Raw genomic sequence first — 27,908 nt, 5'->3', positions numbered from 1 at the left:
TCTATTATTTTGGCAGTTTTCTTTAAATACCCGCTATTCTAAGTTGAGTATTCGCTATTCAAATACAACTTTTTTCAATTTCTTTAAAATTTTCAAAAAATTATTTGGGCTCAAAAAGTCGTTATCATCTTTATTAGAAAGTAACATGAAATGCGAAAGCTCAAGGGAAATAATAATTAAACTCCCAATAAAATTCATGCATTAAGGTGTTGTATTCATATGTTTGAAAACAAAAGGACAAAGCTATAATAGAAATAAGAATTGTACAAAAAGAGAAGATAGATTGAATCATTGTAAGTGCCAAAATGGATTGTTACTCATCAAAGAACTCCTTTCTTTATCTCATCCAAAGAAAGAGAAAAAAAAATCAACAAATGGAGAAACATATATTATCATCATTATAATAAGAGACTGAGATTAGTTATTGATTATCTAAAATTTGGATTCAGGATCAAAACTGATACAGCAAGTTTGTATCTAAATCTTGCCCACTATAGCTAGCTACTAGTACTAATGATATTATTATTTACAAACAAAATATATAATAATAAAAAAGCATTCAAATGCCACTTAAAATCCATCATCATCATCATCATGATCATCAAAACAATGATTTAAACTCAAACACCATTTCCTGAAAAATCGCAACTCAAGCTTTCCATTTCCATATCCACCCCGCCCGGATACATTAACATTGGAAAGTCAGAATCATCAAGTACATTTGAATGCTGCTGCTGTTGTTGTTGAGATTGAGATGTGTAGGATTGGTACTCAGATGATGACGGTTCAACCTCGTCTTTGGAGCTTGAGGATGTTGCACCAGTAAGATCTTGGTAGTCCAACTCGGTTTTGTTGAACATCAAGTTCGCAATAGCTCTGTCAATGATGTTGGTCTCTGTCTCAGTTCCTTTATTTGTTCCACACCTGAGATCATCAAAAGTAAAAGTTGTGATCAGAAAGCTTATAATTATTGAACACATTCTTATGAAATAACATATGTGTGAACCTCACTTATTCGGCCACATGACCCAATAAGTGAGAGTCACTTGGCTCGGGCTGAACTCTGCCTCAGGGCCAAGCAACAATGCTCCTTGTACAAAAGTATCCTAACAATATTTTATAAACTGAAAAAACAGAAAGGAACAAAGATTGACTAATTGTAACCATTCCCTTCTCTGCAATCCCACAGAATTGTGTAAAGGGTAAACTTGACATGAACTAAAATTGGTATATAAAACATAGCTTGTAGAAACTATGTAAAATACCTTGTTGTTTCCATGCCAGGAGTCCACAAAGAATTATTTTCCACACAGTGGTTTCCATCTTGATTCTGTCTCATGGGACGTTTTTCTGAGCTTTTTGCAAGGCGATACAATGCATCACGGAGTGAAAGTCGAGTACTTACATTGAGCTGTGTTTGAGTTTTTGTCAAAAACTTGCTCAAGAAATAAATCCAATACTATACTGAGACCTGTCTACATTTCCTTTTTCAATATAAAAAACAAACTGAAAAAATCACCTGTTTCGTTACTGATTGAAGTCCTTGCAGTACAGTTTCTTCGGGGGATGGCTCTTCATCAGACCTAGTCATGCTGCTACTCTCAGAATTGACAGAGAACTCCATTCCAGTTGCCTTTAAAAAACAAAAAAAATATTGGTAAATAAACTTTTAACAACAGCAGAATTTGAGAAATGGGCAACTGAAAGGGAATATTGTATCTCACCTGATCTGGTAAGAAATCATTTTTCTGCAAATTGCGAGGAACAACAAACATCGAGGCATTGTTATCGTCGATGTCAAATGTTGAAAGATATGTTGGGTGCAGACTTGGAAAATCAGTTGAAGTATTTCTAGAATCTGAAGTCATGTCTTGTAGGGAATTTCTATTGAACTCTATCCCACCACATTGAGATTTAGGCGAAAAACAATAGGATCTCTCTTGATTATCCATCTCAGAAAAATAAGAACTGCATTAAGAAAACAACAAAACAAGTGATTCATGTAAGCAAGAGGAAAGCAAACAAGGCAATGGGAATGAAAAAGTTAGGCAAAAAATGAAGAGTTAAAGATTGGTACAAGAACATGTCATCAGTCTGAGAGGATTCTGCTAGGCCAAGCTGATGATTAGTAGGACTGGTAGATTGATACTTATCATAAAAACTATCTTCTTCCATCTCATGATGAGCTGTTCCATTGAAGCAATTTTCTTCAGCATAGAATTTTTGATCAGAATCACCATCTTTGTAATGTGTTTGAAATGTTTCAAACTCACCTACTCTTCCCCATTCCGACCATCTATCAGGTGATGGAAGTCTATCTGGCAATATTCTTCTTCCTTTTTGAACTGGAACCATACACTCATCATTAGCACCGCCGCCACTACCACCGCCGCCACTCTTAAGACACCAATCCATTACTTCAAATCTGTACCAAAACAAGAAAATAACAACAATTACAACATAATTAAATTATATGAGAATTGTACTATATCTCCAAACATGTAAATTGACAAGAAAACCTTTACTTACTTACAAACAAGACACATAATTTGCAAAAACTATCTTGTAAAAAGTGGAAACTATCATGTAGAAAACGTACCTGAGACAATGGTTACTTTACAAGTTGTGAAGTTGAGGTCTTCCATAGACTGATCAAGTTGAAAGAGTTCTCTCTCCTATGGTGGAGAAAGAGAACTAGTCAATGATTAGTCTTGGGAATAAGACCATAACTCTAAATTTATAAAAGTAATATTAGGTTAACTGTAATTTTCTGGGCTTATTAATATGAGAGCCCATTATACAAAATATTAATTTCTTCACAATAAATAAATCGTTCTTAATATTAATTAACTGTTTTCCCCAACTATAAAAGCAAATAAATAAACAAACCAATTACTCAATTCAACTAATTTTCCTACTTATGCCTTAATTTTTGTAAATTTTTTTTTCAGATTGAGAATTTGTCTCAACCCTAAATATTCAAGATAACATATTTAATAACCTTAAAATCTTATATGTGCTCTGAATTTTGAATCTCAAGTTCAAAGCTTCTTACCAAATTCTAAGAAGACTTTTCCTTGGTTCTGTACGGACAGACAGACAGACAGATCAACACAGAAAAAGAACACTTTAAAGTTTAAACCCAGATAGAAAAACACATACCTGTGATGAATTATAGGAGAAAAGAAAGAACCCAGTTGATGATTGAGAAAAATAAGAAGACCCAGATCAAGAAACGATGTAACTAAGAACAAGTGAGAGAGAAAGAGAGAGTGGCAAATGAAAAGAAGGCGGCTTTTGGTTCTTTAACAGAGTTTTCGGTTTCTTTTATCACAAAAATGAAAATTAACCAAAGCGAGTGTATAGAGAATTTGTATCTAAAAATTATATAATAATAAATAATAATGAAATATATATAACGAGTAGAGTGAGTCCAGGTTTTCACTCATGGGAATTTGTGGCTGAGAACTGAGACTCTAGACTAGTGGCTGAGACTGCTCCATCTAAAACTGCTTTCTCATTGGTCCACGTGTCGAATCCAGTCCTACTTGGACCCCTGAAAATCAAATTGATGGACGATATCATCTGTTGTGCTGTGACCAAGCAATTCTCGTCCAGGAGTTTTATTTACGGATTTACCCCCAACTGATGGAGAAGTTGACTCGTGCTGAGTGGATAACCACATGGGTAGTTTGGTCTTTTTGAGTCCAACATTTTGAGAAAACTTAGACCTAGAAAGAGAAAAAGGAGAATTCTTTTTTTATGTGTGTGAAGTGGACACGTGATTTATCAGATTCATGTCGATGGGTGACACGTTTTGTTTGCTTCTATTCAATTTCAAGGCAAACAAAAGCTTCTTTTTTTTCCCTTTGGAGAAACTTGTGTTATTAATTTAGAAAGATTCTATTACACCAATAGAATAGTTAGAATATCCTTTATTTAAATATATATTCCTCATCCATTTATTTTTAAAATAAAATATGCTAAATCATTAATGGTGCGTTTGGAAAGTCACAATGTAATTGAATTTATGTGTAATTGGAGGTAATTACACAATTTGTCATGTTTATCTGACCATGTAATTACACTGTAACTATGTAATTGGAAGTAATTGAGGAGTTCCAATTACACTCTCCAATTCTCATGGCCCCCCATGAGAATTGTTATTTTTTCCATGTAATTACTAACTATTTTGCCAAATAAGATATTATGAATTCATATGTAATTACCACCTCATATCCAAACATACCTTGCATTTTAAAATATAGTGTAATTACTACACTATGTAATTACCACCCTAGTAATTACCCTATCTAGTAATTACACAGTTACTTCCAAACGCACCCTAAAAGACACAATATTTTTATTTTTTTTATTTTGAGCATTGGTATTGAGTCTTATTGCTTAACAATTTCTAAACATTTGGTTACCTGATTGTTGGTAAGTTGCTCCTATATTCTTCAGTCTAAAGGACATAATTAGGTAACAATACACTCTCTTGTCTGTTCGGAAACTAGTACATTATCGGTCAGCTACATGCTTCTTAATCTGGTGATAACCAGAGTAAACATCCATGAAGCAAAACAATTTATAGGCGGATGTGGCATCAACCGTTTGGTCAATTTGGAGAAGAGGGAGGTAATCTTTAGGATAGGCTTTGTTCAAGTCTGTAAAATCAATGCACACTTGTCATGTGCTGTTAGGCTTTGGTGCTAGTACCACATTAGCTAACCACTCCGAGTAATAGACATCCTAGATGAAGATATTTGAAAACATCTTGTCTATTTAAAGCTTTTGATATAATTGGATCAAGGGAACGTCTTTTCTGCTGCACATCTGGCATATTCTTGTCAACGTTTAGAACATGGGTAATTACGTTTGGACTGATGTCAGTCATGTCCCTGTGAGTCCACGCAAAGACATTTGTCGACTCTTTGATGGTTTCCACTATTTCACTTATTTCGTTGGGGCCAATGCTTTTCCCAACGTGGATCACTTTTTTTAGATCATGCTCGCAAATTTGGATTTCTTCCACTTCCTCTGTAGGTTCAAGTGTGGTTTCGACTCTTATTCAGGGATCCAGCTCATCCTGTAACCCCCACTGGGTTTCTTTTTTCAGTTTGTTGGACCATTAAGACAGCTTGTTTGGTGGCCACACTATAACACTTTCTTGCCTCTCCTTGGTTTCCTCAAACAGTCCCCACTCCTGTGGAGTGGGTGGGAAATTTAAGGCACAAGTGCCTAATTGAGGTTATAACTTTGAAATCCACCAAAGTCGGACGTCCCATTATAGTGTTATAAGTTGTTGGACAATCCGCCACAACGAAGGTACAATATTTGAATGTGCTCTAAGGAGTGTCAGGACACAAAGTCATTGGGAGCCTTATTTTTCCCATGGGAATAAGGGAATTCCCATTGAATCTCATGAGCTGAGAACCACTCGGAGGCGAGTCTTGGTCCGCGAGGCCGGTGGCAAGAAAAGCTTCTTTGAACAGAATATTCACTGAACTCCTCTTGTCTACCAAGATTCGAGCAACTATCTTATTTGCAATGGGAGGCTCAATCACCAACGGGTCATGGTGTGGAAAATGCACCGTCTGGGCATCTTCTTCAGTGAACATTAGAGGTTGGTCAATGAGGCGAGGTCTTTGTGTCGGCAATTGGCCTACTTCCCATACCTCTTCATCATGATCCAGGGGTTCGGCATAGCATTTTAACTCATTACGAGTCGAACTCCCTATATGAGGGCCTTCGGAGATCATAGCCACTCTCCCGGTGGCCTAGGAAATTGTTCGAGAAGAGCTCCTTAGTTCAGTGGGAGTGCTCCCGAAGGAACCTACACATATGGAGTCTACACTACTCCTCTGGGTGGTGCTTGGGCTTCGACTTGTCATTCTCTCATGTGTGGCAAATGGTTTCTTATCCACTCGTACAAATGGCCTAGATGTATCAATCAACTCTCGATTTTGTCTTGTAAATTTTTTCGTTCATTGGTTGCATGTCCAATATCATTATGATACTCGCATCTTTTGTTGGGATCTTTCCAAGAACTGTCTCAAAATAAAGGAGGCAGCCTCTGATAATGAACATTCTATCTAGTAGCCAAATACACACGTTCTTGTGTGTCTACCAAATCAGTATACTGAGTATACTGAGGAATGTATCTAGAGCCTCTCTTTAGCTTTTTGTTCTCACTCTGGGTACTTCCTTTAGATTACCTTTTGCTTTAGGACACTTTAAGAGTTGCAGCTGCACTTGTCGCAAGTGAAGCAAATTGAATAGGATGCTGCATGCATGCTCTGGGAATGGGGCCACCACCTGGCAATCCGTAGTCAAATTGAGCTGGTGCCACGACAAGATTTTACGAGTACTCAGGCGTACACTAGGCATCCCACTTATTTAAGGAGCAACAAGAAGTGTGGTTCTATGGAATTGCACTCTGGGAGCATACCTGGGGCCTCCAATAGGGTAATATCCTCCCAAAGCTTTTATTTGGGCCTCTTTAAAGTTGATGTACTTTTGAGCTGTTTTCTGAAAATACTGAAGGCTAGCCACACCTTCTTGTTGTAGTTCATTCCAGAAGGTAGTTCCCGTCTAGATACCAACTTGTAACGATGCTAATTGTTGTTCATCATCTACTTTCTTTGTTTAGGAAGCCTCCTCTTTGAACCTCTTGATGAAATTCTTCAAAGTTTCCAAAGGTAGTTGTTTAATGTTACTCAAGGCACTAACTTCGAGATTTATCTTTCTGGCTGCAACGAACTGTCTTCTAAAATTAATCTACAACTTATTCCAACAATCCATGTATTCGGGATCTAACTTCTTGAACTATTCTTCTGTAAATCCTCTCAATGTTAGTGGGAAACATAAGCATTTAGCGTCGTTGCTAACCCTCATAACTCTGTTAAATCTATACAAGTAAGCACTTTGATCCATGTCACCTGTATATAAAGTCATTTTAGACATTTTGAAGTTTTTCGAGAGTTTAGCCTCAAGGACATTTCTGACACAAGGCTCCCAGTCTTCACAATCAAACTACGAGTCATCTTCCTTTTGTCTCTGAGAGACCCTTGCTATGTCCTTCTAAAGGATATCAAGTTCTACCAAAAATCCTTCGTTTAGGATACTCCCAGAGGCTAGAACAACTTTCTTTTTTTTGGTCAAGACGCACTTTGAGGAATCGTGTTTGGCATTGAGCTTTTGTCGCAAGTCGACCAGGGGGTCTTTCTAGGCGAAGCCCTTCTTTTCCTCTGGTTCTTGGTGCACGGACACACTCCTCTAAGCTTCACGGTCCTGGGGGCCAGTTTTCCCCTTGGAAAACCTACCCCTGTAGACATTTCCCTTTTGGGAGATAAAAATGAACTTTCAGTGTATCCCATGCCGTTTTGTTCTTTTTCATGTATGGTCGTAGGGTTCCCCTTTGGGGGAGGTCTTTCTCGAGGGTAACTGATGGGACTAGGTTCCCTATCCTTATGCTTTTAGCCTATCGCAGGCTGAGAAGCTCTTTCCCCTGTCTTCTCTTGTACATACGGGACTGCAATTGGATTTATATGAATGCTTACATTTTTCATTTCCTTTTTATGACAATCAATATTTCTTGCATTCTCTTATTTTGTTTTGCCAATTCAGCCTCATGGTTAGCAGATTTTTGCCTTAACTCAACTAATTTTGTATAGTTGTTTTCATCATACTCTTTTGTACTCCTCTTGGTATGTACACTCTTTATCACTGGTCTCTCATTTCCTTCAACATCCACCCAAGAAGCCGCTTCTTCTTATGGACCTTTTGGGTCGTTAGGTTATTGTGGATGTGAAGTTTTTCTTATTAACACCATTATACCACGAGGCTTTTTACGACTTCCTCTTATGGTAAGCTTCCTACAACTCTCAATGAAAGCTTCAAAATATTGACCGAGATTTTCAACAATTGTTAATTAAAGTTGTTTGAAGTAATTAATGAGTATTAGATAAGATAATTTTTTACGTGGTTAAGGCATTAATGAGCCTTAGTCCACGAGCCACTATTATTAATGAGCGCCTTTTCTTACAGAGAGTTCTGAAAAATCCCCTATTCTATACATCATTGGGGTATTTATATGCTCATAATGGTGGTAAAAGGCTACCATTGTCGTGATTGTATGAGTCATGCTTCGCACGATTTCTCAAATTTGATCGTAGGACATTGTTTTATGATTTGCTTAGGCTTCTTATAGGTGTTTGGTAAGATCTGACTTATCTCTTGCTTGTGATTTGATAGCTCATTATGCAGCCATCAATTAATGTATGTGGCATTGTGAAATTAGTGAATTATGAGTTACACACTTGAGCACGTCTTTAGATACGTATATAGTGACTTAACCTCGAGCAGTGTGCTATACTCCGTCTGTCCTTCCATATCTTCTTTAAGTCGAATTCACTCACGGAGAGGAAAAGACAAGAACCACCCGTCATCTAGGTAAACCCTCTCGGAGATGATCAATCCTTTGTAATTATTGCAGAATAACAAACTCCAGAAGTGATTAAAGATGACACGTCTCATAATGTGGGTCCCATTGCCACCTAACTTGCTCTTGAACTCACCTATTTTTGGAAAAATTTTAGGCAACACATCTCACCTTTTTAAGACTTGTTTTTTCCTGTTTGAATGATAATCTTCCCTCAAGAAAAAAAGGAATTGAGATGTATTGGTAATTATTTTCTTTTTTGTTAGTTGATATATTGATAAATTTGTGTTATGTAAATAAAATTTTGGATGATTCTACAATGCACCCCCTTAAAAGGGATGTACTGGTGCACCCTTAACTTGTTTCGGCATCTAAAAAAATTTTTTAGTCTAATTTTTTTTTTCATATTTATGTACGTTATAGCTATTTAAGATATCCTACAAAATTTTGAAAAATTCGGAATAATTTACAATATAAAAAATAATGTTTAAACAATTTATTTTACACGCGTATAAAATAAAATAGTCACGCGTGCAAAACACTGTTTGAACATAATTTTCGACATGTTAAACTTTTTCAAATTACTTAAAATTTTGCAGGATGTCTTAAAAAACTATAACGTTTATGACAATGAGAAAAAATTTAACTAAAAAATTATTTCGGATGCTAAATAGATAGGGGTGCATCAATATATCCATTTTAAGAGGGTGTATTGTAGAATTTTCCTAAAATTTTTATTTTGTAAAAATTTCATCAACCTTAAATAATTTCTACAAACCAAATACATATAATTTATTTAACAAATTTCATGAAACTATAGTTAATTTTATTTTTTTTTTGAAAGGTTTCGTAAACAATATATACTAATTTTGTTTCCATAATATAGTATTTAATATTCTAAATTTGAGTCGTCATAGCATAACTTAGTAGTTTCACACTTAAATCTCCTCCATAATATTAAAAAAAAATCTAAATTTGAAGTCTAAAAATAATTAGCCGTTTCAAGAGTAAAATAAAATAAAGAGATACCAAAGAGAATAGTAAGTCTATAATTTTAATATTTATTAAAAAATAAACAAATGAGTAGTTTAGTAGGTCACACGTTAATGATGTATGAATCTATAAATTTTTTAAATGAATACGAGGTATTTTCGAAAAATATTTGTGGAAAAATGATATTGGGCTTTATACAAACAAGGCCCATTATGATTGGGCCCATTAGATGATGGGGATGTTTCCCCCCTTTTCCTTAGTGTTTCCCTCCTTTTCTTCTTTTTCCATCATCATCATCATCGAGTTGTACTATCACTACCAGATCAGCCGTTGTAATTTCCCCGATAATATGCACCTTTTCTAGGGTTTCAATTCCGATTTCAAAACTTCTCACCTCTTCCATGGCCGATTCCAAACCTTCCAATTCCAATCCCAATCCCACTGCCAATGCCAATGCTAGTGCTGCCCGTTCTCGCTTCGATGATTTCTGCAAGGTCTTTTTCTTAATTCGATTTTTCTCGTACTATTGCTACGGCTACTTTTTTTCTTATTTTAATTCTTTTCACTTTCGTACTCGTTTCAATTTAGGGTTTTTATGTCTCTTTTTTGTGAACGCAGAATAATGGGTTTGCTTTGGATGCGACTGCTTTTAATGAAGCCATGAAACTTTTTGAAGAAACTAAGGATCTAGTACAGACGAACGCTTCTGCAATTGGCGGTGGAACGGTAGAATTTGTGGATTTTTTTTTGTTTTGATAGTGTGATTTGTTGTGATTAATTTGTGATGTTGAAATATGGCGGGAGATTTCTCTCTCATTGTTGACTAAATGTAGAAACTTTTTTTTTTAATAATTATTTATTTTTATTTTTTAATTTTTGGGGGCATAGCCTGAAGAAGCAGAACGCTACTGGTTTTCCTTTATTTTGTTCTCGGTGAAGAGGCTAAGTAATAAGGATGAAAGTGAAGTGAAACGTGGCTCTGAGGATGGTGGGGTTACGTTATGGCAGATTTTGAGAGCTGCGAAGCTTAAGTATGTTGATGTTGATGTTGATGAGGGTCTTTTTGTTTTGTTTAAACTTTTGGTTGTTTGTTGCGGGGTTTTGAATTGTATAATCGTTTTTGTTGGCTTACCAGCATTGTCGATTTTTTCAAAGAGCTTCCTCAGTTTGTTGATAAAGCTGGACCAGTCATGACTGATGTTTATGGCGCGGATTGGGAAAACAGACTTGAGGTATGACTTGGTACAGGTTTATGTTTACGCTTCATTAAGGCGGTATCATTCTCTATTATAATCTTTTATGCAGTTTATATCTCTATATGCTTTTGCTCATTTATTGTTTGTACATTATTTGATCTTATTAGGCCAAGGAGTTGCAGACCAATTTTGTGTTTTTGAACGTTTTAAGCAAGTGAGTATTTTGCTTCTCTGTAGTCTTTCTTTGTCTAACTAAATGTTCATGAATCTTCCTTGAAAGCTGTATGGTCAGTCATATGCTGTAAAATGTAAATATAACTCTTCTGTTGAATTATGTGGAGATCATATTTCCTAACAATTGATTTTGTTTATATGTAAACTTTTGTTTCTCAATGTGCCCTTCCTACTCTTGCCCAAATAATTAAATATCTGATTTTTTTTTCTTCTTAACTCTGAAAGGTTCTATAAGCGAGCATACCTGGAACTGTTTATTACTAGCGGTGCAAATATGGAAAATCAGTTAACAACGGCAAGCGATGCAAATATGGATAAGCAATCAACTGTTGGCAATCACACTGGTTATCTGTCAGAGTACCATCGTTTTGGATGGTTGATGTTCTTGGCTTTTCGCTCGCATGTGCTCAGCCGCTTTGTAGACCTGGTGACTTGCACCAACTGTTTGATTGCTATATTGGTCAGTCATGCAGCTTTTTTTTCTTCGTTCTTTCTTTACTTGATCAATTTTATCATATTAACGTGAGGATGCTAGGCTATGTATTTCATACAACATGTATTGTTAAGTCTTATTGCTTGATGTTTTTTTCTTTCTCGTTCTTCATTTTTCAGGCCGTACTAGTTATTCATGTCCCTGTTCGCTTCAGGAATTTTGACATCCATGACTTTTCAAAACTAGGTCATAATCTTTTGGGTTTTTAGAAGTTGTGTAAGATTATCATTGTATTTTCTATTAAAATGTGATGCTAATTCCATTGATCCTTGTTCAGTTAAAAAGGAAAAGAAAGGGGTTGATTTGCTTGCGTCACTCAGCAACATTCATAATGCCTCAGAAGATGAATTAAAAAGGAGAATGGAAGAGGCCAATACTTTGATAACTAAAATTTTGGGGAAGAAGCCTTGTTTGGCATCTGAAAGTAAAAGTGAAACGCTGAAGAACATCATTCCAGGTTCAGTTGAAATCTTTGTGATACATAGAATATGTTTTGTTATGCCATTTATTGAAATTTGTTGAATGTTCCTCGTTAATGCAGATGGTTTGACCTATTTTGATGATCTGATGGATGCATCACTATCATCAAATTTGGATATTTTAGAAAAGGATTATACTGATGCTATCTGGAATAAGTGTGGACTGGATGAGAGGGTATTTGTTAATGAGGATGACAGCGTTCTTGGTTCAGGGTGCCTATCTGCAGGTTCTATGACTATGTCTGGTGTTAAGGTTTGTTCCCACATCAAGTAGCATCTTTCAAGTTATGCATAAATATTAGTGGTGCTTTTTTTACTCTCTATTCTCGAGGTAAATTGATTTGGTGTGGCTCTTCTCTTGTTCTATGTAGAGGAAATTTGATTTAATGTCATCTCCAACAAAGACAATTACAAGTCCACTCTCTCCGCATCGTTCTCCTGCATCTCACTCTAACCGCACTCTTGGAGGTAGTAGTTCAAAGATAGCTGCTACGCCAGTGAGTACTGCAATGACAACGGCCAAGTGGCTTCGGACTGTCATTTCTCCACTACCAGCAAAACCCTCACCAGAGCTGGAACGCTTCCTGGTATCATGTGATAAAGATGTTACTAGTGATGTGGTACGTAGGGCACACATAATACTTGAAGCCATATTTCCTAGCAGTGCACTAGGAGATCGATGTGTGACGGGAAATCTACAAACTCCCAATCTTATTGACAAAATTTGGGCAGAACAACGAAGATTAGAAGCACTTAAACTATATTACAGGGTTTTGGAAGCAATGTGTAGAGCAGAGGCTCAAATACTGCATGCAACTAATTTAACCTCTTTATTAACCAATGAGAGGTTTCATAGATGCATGCTTGCCTGCTCGGCAGAATTAGTTCTTGCTACACATAAGACTGTTACAATGCTGTTTCCTGCAGTGCTGGAGAGGACTGGTATTACAGCTTTTGATCTTAGCAAGGTGATAGAGAGTTTCATTCGGCACGAAGAATCTCTCCCAAGAGAATTGAGAAGACATTTAAATTCCTTGGAAGAACGACTTTTGGAGAGTTTGGTATGGGAAAAGGGCTCCTCAATGTACAATTCTTTGACAGTTGCAAGACCTGCCCTCTCTGCAGAAATAAATCGCCTTTGTTTATTAGCAGAACCAATGCCATCTTTGGATGCAATTGCTGTGCATATAAACTTCTCGTCTGGAGCAGTTCCTCCCATACCTTTACAGAAGCATGAGACTTCACCAGGTAGACATCCAAACTAGATTCCTTGGTGCACTAAATGGTGGTGCATGACCGTATTCACTTACAAAAAATCATTAGATGTATCGAAAGTAACTAGTATTTTTCAGGTAAGAATGGTGATATGAGATCTCCAAAGAGATTGTCCACGGATTATCGAAGTGTACTAGTCGAAAGGAATACATTTACATCACCAGTAAAAGATCGTTTTCTAGCTTTAAATAACCTCAAATCAAAGCTTCCTCCTCCTTTGCAATCTGCGTTTGCAAGGTACCAAGTTCAACCCTAGGAAGAAAAAATATAATTTATTTTCAGTTTCCTTTTACATACTTTCTTCTTCCAAATGTTTCCTGAGTTGATATTATTTTGTGGTTTTTGTTGAACAGTCCAACACGGCCAAATCCAGGTGGTGGAGGTGAAACATGTGCAGAGACCGGAATAAATGTTTTCTTCAGCAAGGTATTATCCCAGTCCAAAGACTACTTCCATTCCACCGACTCAAGAATCTAGGAGATTATTATTATTATTGCTGTTGCTGTGCTTTTGTTGTTGTTGTTGTTGGTGGTGGTGGTGGTGGTGGTGTGGTTTTTCTTACAATGATATATCAAACAAGTGGGTACTCAAAAACAAACATTAAATGGTGAAAAGGTTGTTGGAGGTTTTTCATGATTATGACGTGGTTGACATTTGACAACTTTAGATCTTAATTATTAAAGGCAAAAATCTACTTTCTAATGTAAGCGCTATTTTGTTTTTTATGCTTTTTTCTTTGGGATTTATTGTTGTGGTGTCATACCTGAATTACCTTTAAGCAACCTTAGGAATCAATTTTGCGCTGTAGTTCCTCTTTTTAGTTCTGACTTACATTAACAGCCTTATTTATATCTTGTATCATATAGATAAATAAGTTGGCTGCTGTCAGAATCAGTGGTATGGTTGAAAGGCTTCAACTATCTCAGCAGATTAGGGAGAATGTCTACTGTCTCTTCCAACAAATACTCAGTCAGCGGACATCTCTCTTTTTCAACCGCCATATTGACCAGATAATCCTCTGTTGTTTCTACGGAGTTGCAAAGGTGAATTATTTTAGTAAACCAAAACCTTTGTGAATATATAGTCATATTGTTATATTATGTTTACCCGTCAAATGTTCTGGCTTGCAGATTTCTCAGCTGAAGCTCACCTTTAAAGAAATAATTTACAACTATAGGAAACAACCACAATGTAAACCCCAAGTTCTTCGGAGTGTTTTTGTTGATTGTCCAGCAACACGCTGCAATGGGGTATGTTGCCCAATCTAAATTCTCTTAGCTCTCCAGTTTTAAGCTTTATCTAATCTTTCAAATGCATGGCTGGATTGCAGAGATCTGCTCAAGACCATGTTGATATAATTACGTTTTACAATGGAACTTTCATTCCTGCTGTAAAACCTCTACTGGTTGAGCTTGGTCCTGCCGCGGCAAACACAAAAGCCAACAGAGCTCCTGAGGTTAATAATAACAACGAAGGTATGTGTTTGTGATTTTGGTCTGTATGCCTTGTCAGTGTACTTTTGTCAAGATGCATTGCCATTCTTTGAATACCCATCCCTGATAAGATCATTGTTGTGGTAAATCAGCTCAATGTCCTGAATCTCCTAAGGTGTCTCCATTCCCGAGTCTCCCTGATATGTCCCCAAAGAAAGTGTCTGCATCACATAATGTATATGTTTCACCATTGCGGTCTTCTAAGGTATATGTTTAAATATTATTCAGATATGCCTGTTTCTTAGTTTTTGAATTACTTAATATTGCATGCTTTACCAAACTCAAGAGTCATAAAAATGGAAAAGAACTGGTTGAAATTTGATTAAATTTTCACATCCTCTTATCCCTTGTTAGTGGTTGGTATGAAGCTCATATGTATTTCATTGTTAATAAGTACTTTTTAATAGTACTTTGGGCATGTTCAATCATGATATTTGCTAGTATGTATACCTAGTTGCATAACATATTTTAATGCTATGATTGATACTTATGCATGTTTCTTCTTTGGGGTTCTATTGATCACCATTTGTAGACATGTATAAAAAGAATAGCTTCGAAAAATATAGATAAATATATGCTCTTTAAATAATGAATTCATAACTTTGGGTACACTTGTGATCATTAAAACAGATGGATGCTCTAATCTCACATAGCTCAAAAAGTTACTACGCTTGTGTTGGAGAAAGCACTCATGCATATCAAAGCCCTTCCAAAGATTTGACTGCCATCAACAATCGATTAAATGGGTAATGTCTGAGCTCTTCTATATGTTGTGAGGGTGTTCTCATTTGTTCGAGTTCAGTAGTTAATATTTTCCTATGGTATCCAGTAATCGAAAGATCAGGGGCATTCTCAATTTCGATGATGTTGATGCTGGCCTGGTCAGCGATTCAATGGTAGCCAACAGCTTGTACCTTCAAAACGGGAGTTCAGCATCCTCATCAGGCGCACCACCGTTGAAAACCGAGCAACCTGATTTCTAATTCGACAGCTTCCCAACCTTTTTTTACTTTTACTTTTGCTGTATGTAAATTCTAATCTCATGTTAATCTTAACCTCCCCTATGTATCTTTTATTATAGTAAAGTAAAGCTTTCGTGACACGGGGTAATGTATGATGAGCGGTAAGTTATTGTAGAAAGGCCGCCACCCGCCCCTACGCGCCCCTCTTCTTTCCATCATGTGCTACTGATGTATGTTATTTGTTAGTAATTAGGTGCCAAACTTGGAAATTGTAGCCTAATCTCTACTCATTCAATAAAAATTGTTGAGTTGAAATTAGAGTTTTTCTTTTTCAGCTAGAAAGAGTGTTTAGAAATTTACTTAAGAGTGTTTTGTAGGTTGGTGTAACACGTTAACTGACCATTCAGGAATGGATTTTATGATTGCTTGTATTTAATTGTGTTATTTTGTTTTATTATTTCAGAGTAATACTAAATCACAATATCAATTATGGGTATTTTAAGTGGAGATTATATAATATTAAATTGTAGATAGTGCATTTATACGAGTTGTTAAAAATGTCTATCATTACTCTATTATATATTTATCATTATTCTATTATTGTTGGTGGAATTTGTTAATTAAAGAAAGGTGAAGGGTTATTTTGTAATGGTCACCCAATGCACCCATAAAAGGGGAAATATTGCTATAATTTTTTATTTATTCTTTATATATTATAAATATATTTAATATTGATTTGAGATGGGTTCTACTAATTTAAAAAGCAGTGCCATATAAGTATGTCTAATAATTTTGGTGTAAAAGGTGTGGAGATATTATTACTCTTTTTCTTATTTAGGAGGAGAGGTGACTTGGCCACAAAATTAATAAAATTTGTAATACAATTTTTTTTTTAATTTAAGAGAGATTTTTAATCTATTTTTTTTTTAATAATTATATATGTTATAATTTTTTAAATTTTCAAAATAAATGTTTTAAAGTATCGAAAATAAATAACAAATATTTGTTGTGACTGTTTTTCTGCTTAAACTTTATTATACAATATTAATTAATTTATTTTTAGTATTTATTTTTGAACTAATATAAATATAATACTATCGTGCATCATTTTGAAGTTAATATTGCCACTCTTATTAAATGAGTGTCATACACTAACAAAAGAGTGTAAAAAGTGTTGCACCATAAAACAAAATGTTTTATTTAATTTTCTCTAATAATTGAAAATCATATATCGTTTTCCTTAGAAAGTAATTATTATTATTATTATAAGTTCACATTCATAATATTATTATTCAATTCTGTTTGGTTTTATTTTGTTTTCAAACTTAATTTAGGAATAAAAATATATTCATATCCCAATATGGATTCCCTATGTCCCTTGGCCGAAATAACGATTAGTGAAACTTTGCTTTTGTAGTTTTGATGATAATTCACAACATTTTGCACCAATTCACTTCAAAAACTTTTATAGGAAAGGAAAAATGGTTGAAACAACAACAAGATGAAGCAGAAGGCCTCGACCAAAATCGAACAGCACCAACAGACCTGAAAAGTAGCTGCTGCCTTTGAAAGAATCAGATCATGACATATTAAAAAGTTGCACCGGCCAGCTACGTTTTCGACCATCAGGGCCCACTCCGACAGTTTCCATGGAAATGTCGATGCTGCGATGCTGTGATGCACGGGCAATGCTTATACGTAGACTGATCTTTACAGCAGGACAGCCATCACTACCAATCTCTGCCGATTTGTCCAAGTTAGATTTACCTGATGAAATGGCAATTGGTTCGCGGAATGTTAGGATTGTCTGTGACCAATGTGTTTTTGGGGTGTAAGGAGAAGTGGACAGATTGGCTGGCATTTCTTTGCAGAATCTGCTTGTAAAACCAGTCTCAAACCACAAAAGAGCACCGTAACACCACGTTGTTTTGGATGCAAAATCAAGTGAATTGGTTTCTGTACTGCACAAATTTGGTTCTAACTCAACACTGGCTGTAAAATCCACTTCATCTGGTTTCATCGTCACCAAGTCGAATGTCTGAATGGGAAAAATATAAACCAAATCAAGAAAGGAGTACAAGATGTTTAATACCGAATCGTAACAAAAACCCTACCACATAACGTGGAAAAGAACTAATATCTTAAATATCAAATAAGCACTAACCTTAAGAACTGCAGCATTTGTTACTAAATCATCTCCTTCAATAACATCAACGATCGGCATTTGAGCAGCACCTTCAACAAGTTCTTTGCCTACACAAGACATGTTGAAACCATATACATTTTCCCAAAAAGGTATACTAGTGCCACCTTTTCCAAAGCCAGCAACAATCTAAAGGAAAAATAGAAAGGCGACAATTAGCAACAGTTGTTGGGATAAAATTTAATCCGAACAAACAAGGAAACATATAGAAGAAACTCACAATGGTTGCTGTGTCAGGAAGTATTGCACCTCCAGGTTTTAACCACTTATCCCGTGCATAAAGCACAGAACTAAGCATGGACTCATAGAGTAGACAATATCCCATCCATTCACTTAATAATACATCAACACTATGGGGTTCAATTGATGTTTTTTTGTCAAGTTCCTCAACCATACATTGAACAATTTCTACTACTCCAGTGGATTGGCTAGTACCATCAGTTGGTTTCTTAATCCGCAAATGACCATTTTCTTTTGCTATCTGCAATTAAAAAAAATCTGAGAAGCATTCGACACCCAACTCTTAAAATCAAGAGGTTTAACAACAATAGTATTGAAAAACTTTACTTGAGTAGCAACAGCAGCCATCTTCTCACTTGCTTCAACTGCGATAACCCTAGATGCCTTGGCTTGAGCTGAAAATAAACTAAAGGCGGAAAAAGATTAGATCCAAACACACAGACACATAGAGAGAGACATAATACAAATAAAACAAAAATGATCTTCATGGTAAGAAGTGGAATATCAAATATAAATGCTGATTTAAATCAGTACTAGATGAAACTCCAAAAAGCACCCAGTACAAAATTCCACATTAGAAAGCTAAACGAACGACAAACTATGATAGCGTTAATGATGATACAGTGACCAAGGGGGAAATGTCTCAACTTGATTTGCTCAAATAAACATATGGGGTAACCAAATACAGCTCTAAAACTTAAAAGAAGGGGTAACTTTGGCTTATCTCTTTAAATTGATCTGAAACAGATAACTACACGACAACCAGCTTCAGAAAAGAAAACTCGAGGACCAATGAGAGTAGTATAATACAAAACCATATCAGAGTTGAGAACTTTAGTGTTTTCTTAATCAAGACATAAGCTCCTTAGAGCAAATATGTAATTACAAGAAAAATTAAACCAGTGTTTAGGACATCATCATTGGACAAAGTAAAGGTCAAATTTTTCCAATAGGAAGAACCCATATCTACACATAAACACATCTAATGATAAATACACAGGCAGAGCAAGCCAGGCCAGCCATCTTACCTAAGTATGCCAGTTCCGCAACCAACATCTATCACAACTGCACCATTCAGGAGAGATGGATTGTCCACGATAGCTTTCCTATAAGCATCCGTTCTTACCTGAACAACAAAAAAGAGTCTTAGTAATTCTATATACAGACACACAACTTGCATTTAAAAAGTTAAAAATCAAATCTTAGTTATCCAAAAACCCATGCCTTATCACTAAGCATCTCTCTGTGGATTCCAAATGAGCTATACGACCCAAAATAATCCGCATTGACAATCTTCACATCCTTCAGATCACGATTTGGAAAATAAGCTCTTAAAGCTTTATCATTAGTATGTCTTTCGGGTTCCCTTAAAGTAGACCCATTCACAGCACTCTTTCCAGAAGAACTGCCCACATTCAAATGGCTACCCGAAATAGAGTCAACATGTTCTTTCCCACATTGGTCATATGTATCCTGAATCTCACTATCAATGCAAATATCTTTAAACCTCCTCAGATTGGTCATAAGTTCCTCTTTCTCGGCGATATCAACAACAACAACATCATCACCATCATCTACAGCTTCCTCATCTTCATTAAAACTGTACAAGAGTGAATCATCTTGCAAAAAAGGTTTTAGGTATTGATCATTCTCCAAAAGAGGTTTAATGTCATCAAGACTGACTGCTTCATGTAAATGATTCCAAAGATCTTCCTTAGACTGAAAATTCAGTCCACAACTCCAACATCTCTTTTGGGAAACCTGGTAATTCAAAATAATAAATAAATACAAGTACTTCACAATCCTAGCTCAATTCACTGAAAATTGTAAGTTTGTTCAAGAAGTCACCATTTTGGTCAACCATTCAATCTCAAGTTCAATATCAAAGAAACCCAATTGAAGGAAAATGGGAGTGAGAGTGTATTGTACCTGGGAACGGACATAGTTAATGAGCTTGAAAGAAGCATAGAAATCCAAAGTAAGAGTTTTCCTAATGCTCTGAAAATCAAAATGGTGAGTGGAAATGCAGTGATGGAACAAGGCTTGGGTATCAGTGTAAGTGGAATCGCAGAAGAGACAGAGAAAGGCAGAGTCTTCTGTTTCGTCTTGGTCTTGGTCGTCTTCTCTCCAGTCATCCCAGCCATGGAGGTCATCATCTTCTTCTTCTTCTTGGTCTTCGTATTCATCATCGTGGTCGTCTTCTTCAATCCGTTTGGGTCGGAGTGTTTCTTCATCGTTCGCCATTACTAACCGAAAATGGTGTTCTGTTAAACCCTAAGCAAAACCCTAACAACCAACAACATGTAATAATAATTCTCAAATCAAATCTCAATACATATATTTACTTAGACACACTTAACTAAGTTTTTTCTTAGCCAAAAAAAATATATATCTAAACTACCTTAAGTTTATTATTATTATTATTATTATTTTTTTTTTTGTAAATTTGAAGCATGAGTTGAATATTTCCGTTAAATGACTATTGTGTACACCCAGGGGCGGACGCCGCAGTTGCCTCTCGAAAAAAAATTAGAAAAAAATGTATATATAATTTAATTAGGTACGACACATATTTGTAATAAAATCATTATATTTATAGGCATAATATTAACTTTAGGATAATAGTTAAACTAGATTACATATAGGGTAGAGGTTAATGGTTTAATTTCTATGAAGAGCATTGTTTTTTTTTCTTTTTATGTTTTTACAAAAAAAAAAAAAATGCCCCCACTTTAAATTCTGGAAGTAAATCTTTAAAGACAATACAATAATAATTTAGTTGGTATCTAACAGTGATATCCAACTGACACCTCAAATTTGCAAAGAAAAATGAACATAAAAAATTTTGCCACAAAAAAAAAGATAAGTGTAAAAAAATAAAACATAAAAGGATTTCGCTACAAATAACTCTTTTCTTTTCTAATATAAAAAGTTTAAAAATTTTATTTCACGTATAAAATAAAAGAAAAATGATCATGAAAATCTATCATGATATTGTATCATGAATGACATGTCATGTTATAATTATTATTTTATTAAGAAAAAATTATGACAAAAGTTCACTTTAATACCGATAAGTTTTCAATCTCAAAAAATAGCAATAATAGTATCTAAACTCGAGATTTTTATAAGTCCGTTGGTCTTCATTTTAACAAATTCGTTAGTTGCTCTCAAAATGTCACGTGTCGAAGCAACATAAATTCTCAAAAAGTTCACTTTGATGTAAATAAGTCCTTTATCTCAAAAAATTATAGTTATAGCCTCACGCTCAAGATTCTCGTTAGTCTGTAGGTACATAATTTAACTATTACATTTGTAGTTCTTAAAATTTCCACATGTCAAAATTTTATTTGTCCACATCATAAAGAAATGATTAAGATTTTAATAACTTTTTTTTTATTAAAGATAAAAAAAATTTATATATAAAAAAAATAAAAATTTTTACAAACTTCTACAATTTTCCACCCACCCTTCTTGCTAGTGGAGACTTACTGTAATCCCCTACTAATTTAGGCACGTTACAGTGCTTTCTTAATTATTGTGCGTTCCTTTACTAATAAAAGTTTTTATCGAAAAAACGTATTTAATTAAAACTTTCTTAAATAAACTTAAACTTTAATAATTAAACATAATTTACATAGTTTTGGGATCCCGATCCCGTTAAAAGTTTCACAACTGCTTTCAAAATATATTTATTACAAAGTTGTTGCCTAGCGACTATTAAAAAATGAGTCTAACTTGTTGCGAAGACCCGAACACTCCAAGTCTAATTTTCTTGATATGTACAATCTTCATCCAGCTCTAGACTCATTCTGATTTAATTCCGGCTCTTATCTGCACATGCAAATAATAATTGTGAGTCAAAAGTATAAAACATAAACATGTAACTGACGTATAACCAGGCACCCATACACCTACCTATAGGTCTGAAACTAGGTCATGAACGTTCTTGATTAAAGTATGACTAACCACGAATTTAGCCTATACTCAGTACTCTAGTCGTACTGATGTGGTAGCAATTAGTTCATACTTTCTGAAAGCCTAGTATATATTTATTGATATCTCAGTGCAACTCTATGTACACTTCACCAATATCCTGAAATGCTAATCCGATGGCTACTACTTCACCTAGCATATATCTATTGATATCTCAGTGCAACTCTATGCACAGTTCACCAATATCCTGATATGCTAATCTGATGGCAACTAAACATGCATGCTAAATATGTATACATATATGCATCTATTTATACTAATCTTACCTTGATTCTGAATGAAAGTGTACTGGTAACTCTGAATGGATGCTAAACATGCATGCTAAATATGTATACATATATGCATCTATTTATACTAATCTTACCTTGATTCTGAATGAAAGTATACTGGTAACTCTGAATGGAAACTGTTGCTCGACGATTTAAGGCCCTAAGTCACAAATTTACGTAAAACTGATAAGTGACCCGCTAACTCACTTTTTTGAGGACTTAGACTTAAAACTAAAAAAATTCTTATTGATAAATACTGTGGCAATACCTGAAATATCGATAAAACATGAAAAACTAAACACTAAAATTTAAAAAATCTAGTGAATCGAAACCCCAAACGGTGAACTATTTTATGGGGTTCTGTCTTGGAAAACGGTTCACCATTTCTGGAAAAACAATGGACCATTTTTCTACAAAAAAAACACCCAAAATTTGATTCCAATCTCAATTCTACCCCAAATTTCGTGAAACTCTCCAAAACACCTAATTTGAGTCCAATAAACATATTTCAACCACAACAAAACCCAAAAAGCCTCTGAATTGAGTTTTGCCATTAATGAGCTAAGTTTGAGCTCATAAACTCAAACTTAACTAACCAACACCAAACTCTCACCAAAACTAGAGGAACTAGCTCCAAACATCTTCAAACAACATTAGAAATCAACCCTCAAACATCCCAAACACTACAAAAACTAATTCTCAAAACAGCATGCTCAAACCTAACTTTTACACTTAAAAAATCAAAGAAAATATGAGTTTAAAAGCTTACCTTAGCTTGGCTATCACAATCCTTGAATCATACATTGAATACTCCTTGACTTATGGTCTCAAAATGGAGAAGTTGGCTTTTTCTTTTAGACTGATATTTATCAATAATAAAGCTTTTATTTTATTCAGCAAAGCTTATCCTAAAATAATCTAAAGGTTACTACAAAAAATCCACTATCTCCCAACAAAATCAATTAAAGGCCAAAAGACTGATTTGCCATTTACTTCACTAAGAAGTATTCTAATAACTTAGGGATAAAATAGTCTAAAATCATAACCACGTGACATCCCAATATTCCAAATGTCAAATTATCTTACCTCGCTAATTCTAAGATACTCAACAGTATTTAAGTGACTCTAATGACCAAACCGTTGCACTCCACTATCACTGGGCACAAAACATGAAAAACATAAAATTTTATATATAACATATATAATTACTTAGAATTCAAATATATCTCTATAATTGAGAAATTATTTTTATATACCTATTTCTGACAATAAGCCCTAATTTCTACTTGAAAACACATAATCACAACACTTACTGCAGACTAGTACCATCCCTTCATCTCTACCTTCTTCCTCGTCCTATCCCATTATCTCACTATCCCAAAAAATTAATTTAAGTAAAAGAAAAAAGAAGAGATATGATCGTGATAGAAATTAGGATCTTAGAGAAAGATAAAACTTTTTTTTTACTTTATATTTCTAAAAAACCGAGAGATATGGATGTAGTATGCAGTATAGAAAGAGAGATATGGGTAGTGGTGAGTAGTGAGTTTTGGTGGCCAATTCTTGACATCGAATTTTCTGGAGTAAGGTTTACTCAGACAATTTTTTGTTTTTTTGTTTTTAGAGTCGCCCCTATTCTTAATGGAAATTGGAGAGTTTCAGTAGAACAAATCGGGACTAGACATGTTGGGCTGAAGTGATCGGGAAGAAGAAGAAAGAAAAAAATATGAAAGATAAAAAAAAAATAAAGTTAATTAATTAATTTTAAAATTTATTTGCAAATTTATAAAGGAAGAGTTCATAAATCAAAATTTTGACTAATAATCATAGTTGGTAATACACCATACAAAATTGTTATATAAATAAAGAGATAACCGTTATACAATAATCTGGATTAACTAGAGCCTAGTTTTCCCAAAGTAGATGTCTTTGAAAATTGGCATGCCTAAAATGTAGAAGCAAACTTGTTTTATATAAACAAAATTGTTTTGATCCAATCCAACCACACTGTCTCACTATTCTTTTCAACGCTTCCGCTCTGCCCTCCATTTGAAAACCGGTTTGGATGTTGGCGTGACAATCTCATCCTCGCGTAGTTTGCGCTTCCGACCCTTTTTCTACAAGTTTATAAAGAATGGTTTATTTCTAGAAACTCTAATTTAGTTTCATATAGAGAAAGAAAAACATGGAAAAGTTTTTGTATGTCATTACCTGCAATTCCTGCTGCATTGACATATCCATGTAGATTTTCTCCAACTCATTGACCCTTTTCTTTCTTGCTTCTAGTTCTCTGTAGGAAGCTGCTGTTTTCCTGTCCATGAAAGATAAAATAGCATGAGACATGAAAATAATAGGTGATGTTTGGAGAATAATAGGTAAGAACTAATTAAGAATCTAAATAGTGAGTTTAGTCAGATTTCACAATGTGCACACTGACAAATATAAAAATTCTGTTCTACAATGGTTATACCTTTTAATACGCTCAGGAATGTCCTCAGACGCTAAGGGTATTCTAGGCTTTGAAGAACGTGACTGGATATCTTTAGCCTCCTCCCTACAAGAAATGATAAAAAGAATTTCAGCCGAGATATATTAGTTCATCCACAAAAGAAAAATGACCATGAAAAGATTGTATGAGTGTCTGAATGTGATCACAAAATAAAAATAGTTGATAATTTGAAATTGTAAACAACAAACACATGAAACACCAAGAAATAAACTATAAGTCAATGAGATTGGCACCAGTGAAAGATTTGTAAGATGTTCACTTTGTTAATAGTATTCCAAGTTTCCCAGTAAAAAGAGGTTTGAGTTAAACTTGGTACAAAGAAGAACTCACTAACAACCAACTAATCTATAGTTGGTAAAGGAAACAAGTGCTCTTTTCCCAAAAAAACAATCTGAAAAGTGTAGTGAACTTTTCTATTTGATGGTCTATTATTAGTAGAATGTAAACTTTGTTAATGAGATTGACACCAAGAAACAAATTTTTAAGCTAATGAGATTTGCACCAGCGAAAGACTTCTAAAATGTTCACTTTGTTAAAATTTCCCAGTAAATAGTGGTTTGAGGTTTTTTTTTTTTTTTTAAATACTCAAAGACTACCAACTAATCTATCGTTAGTAAAAGAAGAGAGTTCTTTCTTCCCCAAAAAAAAAAAACTATTTGAGAGGTAGGAGATCTAACCTGTCTTCAGCGTAGTAAACTTTTCTATTTGATGGTTCGTTATCAATAGAGTGTAGAACAGCATTCAGCTTTTCGATTTTCTGCAACAAACAAAGCACAATCAATCTACAGCAATTTTTTTTTTATAAAACTAGGACGATAAAGACAATTATTACTTTTGTCTCTTTTTCTGATAAACCTAATCACACCAAATACATCATTACTCAATTATTACTTTTTTCTCACTCTGAACTTTCTGAAGTATGTATCCTATATCTTGGCTCTTCATGAGCATAAGCTCTTCCGGAGTGTATTTGTTTGCCTCACTCCTGCATTACCCCCCAAAAAAAACACTTTCAGTAAATTAATGTACTAAAGTTAAAGGTAAGAATATACATTGACATAGAGAAAATAACAAACAACAAAACAAATATAACTTACTCTAATTTATGGACACCGCCAACAGTTCGAGTGTTGATCATCTTAAAGTAAAATTCATCAGGATTCCTGAAGGAAGCTTTCTCTTTAAGTCTCTGAGAAATAAACAAATACATAATATTAGAATAAACAAGGCCCATTAGTATTACCAGCAGAAACCAAAAAACTAAATATTTGAATACACAAAATTTATCCTAGTGTTTACCCGTAAAGTCTCCTCCTTTTTGTGGAATACTTTTGCACGCTCAACATAGTCCTTGTGTTTTTCCAAAAATCCAAATTTTTTCCTTGCTTGTCTGACAAACAACACACATAGACCTTAATATGAAAAAAATTACAAAAAATTGGCATTGTTTATTTAGAAAGTACACAATAAGATAATTATGTAATGACTTACGGTTGAGCTCGTTCTTTATGTGCCCGTCTGCTAATGGCATTCCTCAGGGATGACATTTTGTTAGTTACTAAGTGTATCACTGAAAACAGAACATAAAAAATGTTGATTCGAAGGGTAATAAAAACAATTGGTCAATAATTTCAATCACCATATATACAAAATGTTTTGGATTCCAAAGCCAAATTACTAATAGAGAAAGAAATCATACTGCTAGTTCTTGAGAGTGAAGAGAGAACCTAACAGATAGGGGTGAACTAGACCAAAACCCCTATCTATACTTGTGAAACACTCAAAAAATGTAAAAAAACAGCAGTAGAAAATCTCCAACCAAAAGCTTGATTTCAATCACCATATATACAAAATGTTTTGGATTCCACAGCTAATTACTAATAGAGAAAGAAACCATACTGCTAGTTCTTGAGAGTGAAGAGAGAACCTAACAGATAGGAGTGAGCTAGACCACAACCCCTATCTATACTTGTAAAACACTCAAAAAACGTAAAAAAACAGCACTAGAAGATCTCCAACCACAAGCTTGAGTGTTCTCCAATAATTAAGAAAAGATCATGTTACAGCATATCAATACTTCAATTTATATTCATCATCACTTCTTTTCCAGCCCAATTTAAGAAAACCAGAAACACTAGAAACCATATTGAATTAAAGCCAAATGACTCCAAGGCGATACAACGGAAAGGAACCAATCATACACTGCATCAAAGTTAACTTGTACTAAAAAAACAAACTTTACACAATGCTAAAAAAACAAAGTCTTTAGAAAATAAAGCCATGCACTGATGTTTAAATTTCACATGAACAACAGTAAAATTATATATCAAACTTAACCTAAAACCAATTAGCTTTATTCAAAACTATAACAACACATACATCAAATTCCCGGATATAAAGAAACATTCTTCTTCGTGTTGATTTGGGGAAAGAACAAATTACCTTGAGCCGAGACAAAAGAAGGAGTTGCAGGGTCGGGCGGTGGTGAGGGGTCGAGCGGCGGCGGTGTACGGACGGCGATGAGATGAGCGGAGTTGAGGTTTGTGGTTTGAGCGAAACAAAGAAAGGGGTTTTGATTGTTCTATTTTTGATTGACGAAAGAAAAAGGGCAAATATGTAATACACCATTTTAGTGGGGAGTTTTATTATAAGGGTAATTATATTTGCACCCCAAAAATATATAAGTACACCCCATATCTAAGTTTACCCCCTCTTTATTTTTAAAATTGTTATTTTTTATAAAAGCACCCCATTTTTATTACAAAAGTAGGTCTTGTTTAAATGGAGAAGTGCACCCCATATTTTTTTATAGAGACCATCTTCTTCTTTTAATCTTTAATTGGAAAATCTCTAACCTCCCTTTTAATCTCTATATGTTACTACTCAAAGGATTTTTTTTATAAGGTAACCGCAATTTTTTTTTTGAAAGAAAGGTAATCACCATTTTGATTTTTCTATATATAATCGCTGATTTATTTTTTTGTGTGATGAATGATCTTTAATTATTTAAAAACTCAAAGAATCGTGTTTTTTTTTTTGAGAAATTTTCACTATTATTATAAATCAAAGTTCATTTACAATAATAGAAAAAATAGGATGAGGTATTTCAAAGAATCATGTTTT

General features: G+C 34.5%; 4 protein-coding genes and 1 long non-coding RNA gene across 11 annotated transcripts; 1 reads left to right on the top strand and 4 right to left on the bottom strand.

The window, feature by feature from the left end:
• Nucleotides 1-367: 367 nt before the first annotated feature.
• LOC115705704 (protein LNK3) lies at nucleotides 368-3,422 on the bottom strand. Of its 7 annotated transcripts, XM_061108557.1 has the most exons (9): nucleotides 3,163-3,391; nucleotides 3,056-3,083; nucleotides 2,600-2,675; nucleotides 2,274-2,425; nucleotides 2,078-2,186; nucleotides 1,725-1,968; nucleotides 1,520-1,633; nucleotides 1,266-1,411; nucleotides 368-924 (listed from the first exon to the last, which is right to left on the bottom strand). In XM_061108557.1, exons 4-9 carry the CDS (start codon nucleotides 2,413-2,415, stop codon nucleotides 621-623), a joined length of 1,059 nt encoding a protein of 352 aa, XP_060964540.1. In that variant the 5' UTR covers nucleotides 2,416-2,425; nucleotides 2,600-2,675; nucleotides 3,056-3,083; nucleotides 3,163-3,391; the 3' UTR covers nucleotides 368-620. The 7 variants fall into 7 exon arrangements, with proteins under 7 accessions (XP_060964540.1, XP_030488977.2, XP_030488975.2 ...); XM_030633117.2 differs by lacking the exon at nucleotides 3,056-3,083 and having other exon boundaries at nucleotides 3,163-3,422; XM_030633115.2 differs by having other exon boundaries at nucleotides 2,078-2,425; nucleotides 3,163-3,392.
• A 6,293-nt stretch (nucleotides 3,423-9,715) lies between these two features.
• Nucleotides 9,716-15,999, top strand: LOC115705540 (retinoblastoma-related protein). The gene is made up of 18 exons (XM_030632895.2): nucleotides 9,716-9,930; nucleotides 10,055-10,162; nucleotides 10,325-10,467; nucleotides 10,572-10,668; nucleotides 10,800-10,846; nucleotides 11,092-11,326; nucleotides 11,479-11,545; nucleotides 11,637-11,816; nucleotides 11,901-12,091; nucleotides 12,210-13,086; nucleotides 13,191-13,350; nucleotides 13,467-13,539; nucleotides 13,980-14,156; nucleotides 14,244-14,363; nucleotides 14,444-14,588; nucleotides 14,699-14,811; nucleotides 15,237-15,352; nucleotides 15,436-15,999. Exons 1-18 carry the CDS (start codon nucleotides 9,838-9,840, stop codon nucleotides 15,587-15,589), a joined length of 3,096 nt encoding a protein of 1,031 aa, XP_030488755.2. The 5' UTR covers nucleotides 9,716-9,837; the 3' UTR covers nucleotides 15,590-15,999.
• A 963-nt stretch (nucleotides 16,000-16,962) lies between these two features.
• On the bottom strand, nucleotides 16,963-20,413 carry LOC115707040 (probable protein arginine N-methyltransferase 3). The gene is made up of 7 exons (XM_030634862.2): nucleotides 19,941-20,413; nucleotides 19,236-19,772; nucleotides 19,040-19,137; nucleotides 18,339-18,417; nucleotides 17,992-18,252; nucleotides 17,733-17,900; nucleotides 16,963-17,606 (listed from the first exon to the last, which is right to left on the bottom strand). Exons 1-7 carry the CDS (start codon nucleotides 20,253-20,255, stop codon nucleotides 17,148-17,150), a joined length of 1,917 nt encoding a protein of 638 aa, XP_030490722.2. The 5' UTR covers nucleotides 20,256-20,413; the 3' UTR covers nucleotides 16,963-17,147.
• A 1,180-nt stretch (nucleotides 20,414-21,593) lies between these two features.
• Nucleotides 21,594-23,620, bottom strand: LOC133033603 (uncharacterized). The gene is made up of 3 exons (XR_009685749.1): nucleotides 23,046-23,620; nucleotides 22,372-22,436; nucleotides 21,594-21,845 (listed from the first exon to the last, which is right to left on the bottom strand). It is a non-coding gene; the product is annotated as an uncharacterized LOC133033603 (long non-coding RNA).
• Nucleotides 23,621-24,073: 453 nt separating this feature from the next.
• Nucleotides 24,074-27,436, bottom strand: LOC115708109 (probable U3 small nucleolar RNA-associated protein 11). The gene is made up of 9 exons (XM_030636302.2): nucleotides 27,228-27,436; nucleotides 26,277-26,355; nucleotides 26,085-26,175; nucleotides 25,883-25,974; nucleotides 25,677-25,770; nucleotides 25,463-25,542; nucleotides 24,747-24,830; nucleotides 24,488-24,587; nucleotides 24,074-24,393 (listed from the first exon to the last, which is right to left on the bottom strand). Exons 2-9 carry the CDS (start codon nucleotides 26,330-26,332, stop codon nucleotides 24,301-24,303), a joined length of 690 nt encoding a protein of 229 aa, XP_030492162.1. The 5' UTR covers nucleotides 26,333-26,355; nucleotides 27,228-27,436; the 3' UTR covers nucleotides 24,074-24,300.
• Nucleotides 27,437-27,908: the final 472 nt, after the last annotated feature.

This window comes from Cannabis sativa, chromosome 1 (genome assembly GCF_029168945.1).
Source record: "Cannabis sativa cultivar Pink pepper isolate KNU-18-1 chromosome 1, ASM2916894v1, whole genome shotgun sequence".
NCBI lineage: Eukaryota > Viridiplantae > Streptophyta > Magnoliopsida > Rosales > Cannabaceae > Cannabis > Cannabis sativa.
This window is presented reverse-complemented; position numbering and strand designations above follow the sequence as displayed.

Excerpts from the sequence above, each read along its gene's own strand:
- LOC115705704 (XM_030633113.2), bottom strand. The coding sequence starts at position 2,415 with ATGGATTGGTGTCTTAAGAGTGGCGGCGGTGGTAGTGGCGGCGGTGCT. Across the intron at positions 1,969-2,077 it reads CAGACTGATGACATGTTCTT|TTCTTATTTTTCTGAGATGG; the intron begins GTACCAATCTTT and ends TTCTTAATGCAG. Across the intron at positions 1,634-1,724 it reads ATGATTTCTTACCAGATCAG|GCAACTGGAATGGAGTTCTC; the intron begins GTGAGATACAAT and ends TGTTTTTTAAAG.
- LOC115705540 (XM_030632895.2), top strand. The coding sequence starts at position 9,838 with ATGGCCGATTCCAAACCTTCCAATTCCAATCCCAATCCCACTGCCAAT. Across the intron at positions 13,540-13,979 it reads TAAATGTTTTCTTCAGCAAG|ATAAATAAGTTGGCTGCTGT; the intron begins GTATTATCCCAG and ends TGTATCATATAG. Across the intron at positions 15,353-15,435 it reads ATCAACAATCGATTAAATGG|TAATCGAAAGATCAGGGGCA; the intron begins GTAATGTCTGAG and ends TATGGTATCCAG.
- LOC115707040 (XM_030634862.2), bottom strand. The coding sequence starts at position 20,255 with ATGGCGAACGATGAAGAAACACTCCGACCCAAACGGATTGAAGAAGAC. Across the intron at positions 19,138-19,235 it reads GAGAGATGCTTAGTGATAAG|GTAAGAACGGATGCTTATAG; the intron begins GCATGGGTTTTT and ends TTTGTTGTTCAG. Across the intron at positions 17,607-17,732 it reads CAAATGCTGCAGTTCTTAAG|ACATTCGACTTGGTGACGAT; the intron begins GTTAGTGCTTAT and ends TTTCCCATTCAG.
- LOC115708109 (XM_030636302.2), bottom strand. The coding sequence starts at position 26,332 with ATGTCATCCCTGAGGAATGCCATTAGCAGACGGGCACATAAAGAACGA. Across the intron at positions 25,543-25,676 it reads AAGTTCAGAGTGAGAAAAAA|AAAATCGAAAAGCTGAATGC; the intron begins GTAATAATTGAG and ends TGTTTGTTGCAG. Across the intron at positions 24,588-24,746 it reads ATTCCTGAGCGTATTAAAAG|GAAAACAGCAGCTTCCTACA; the intron begins GTATAACCATTG and ends TTTCATGGACAG.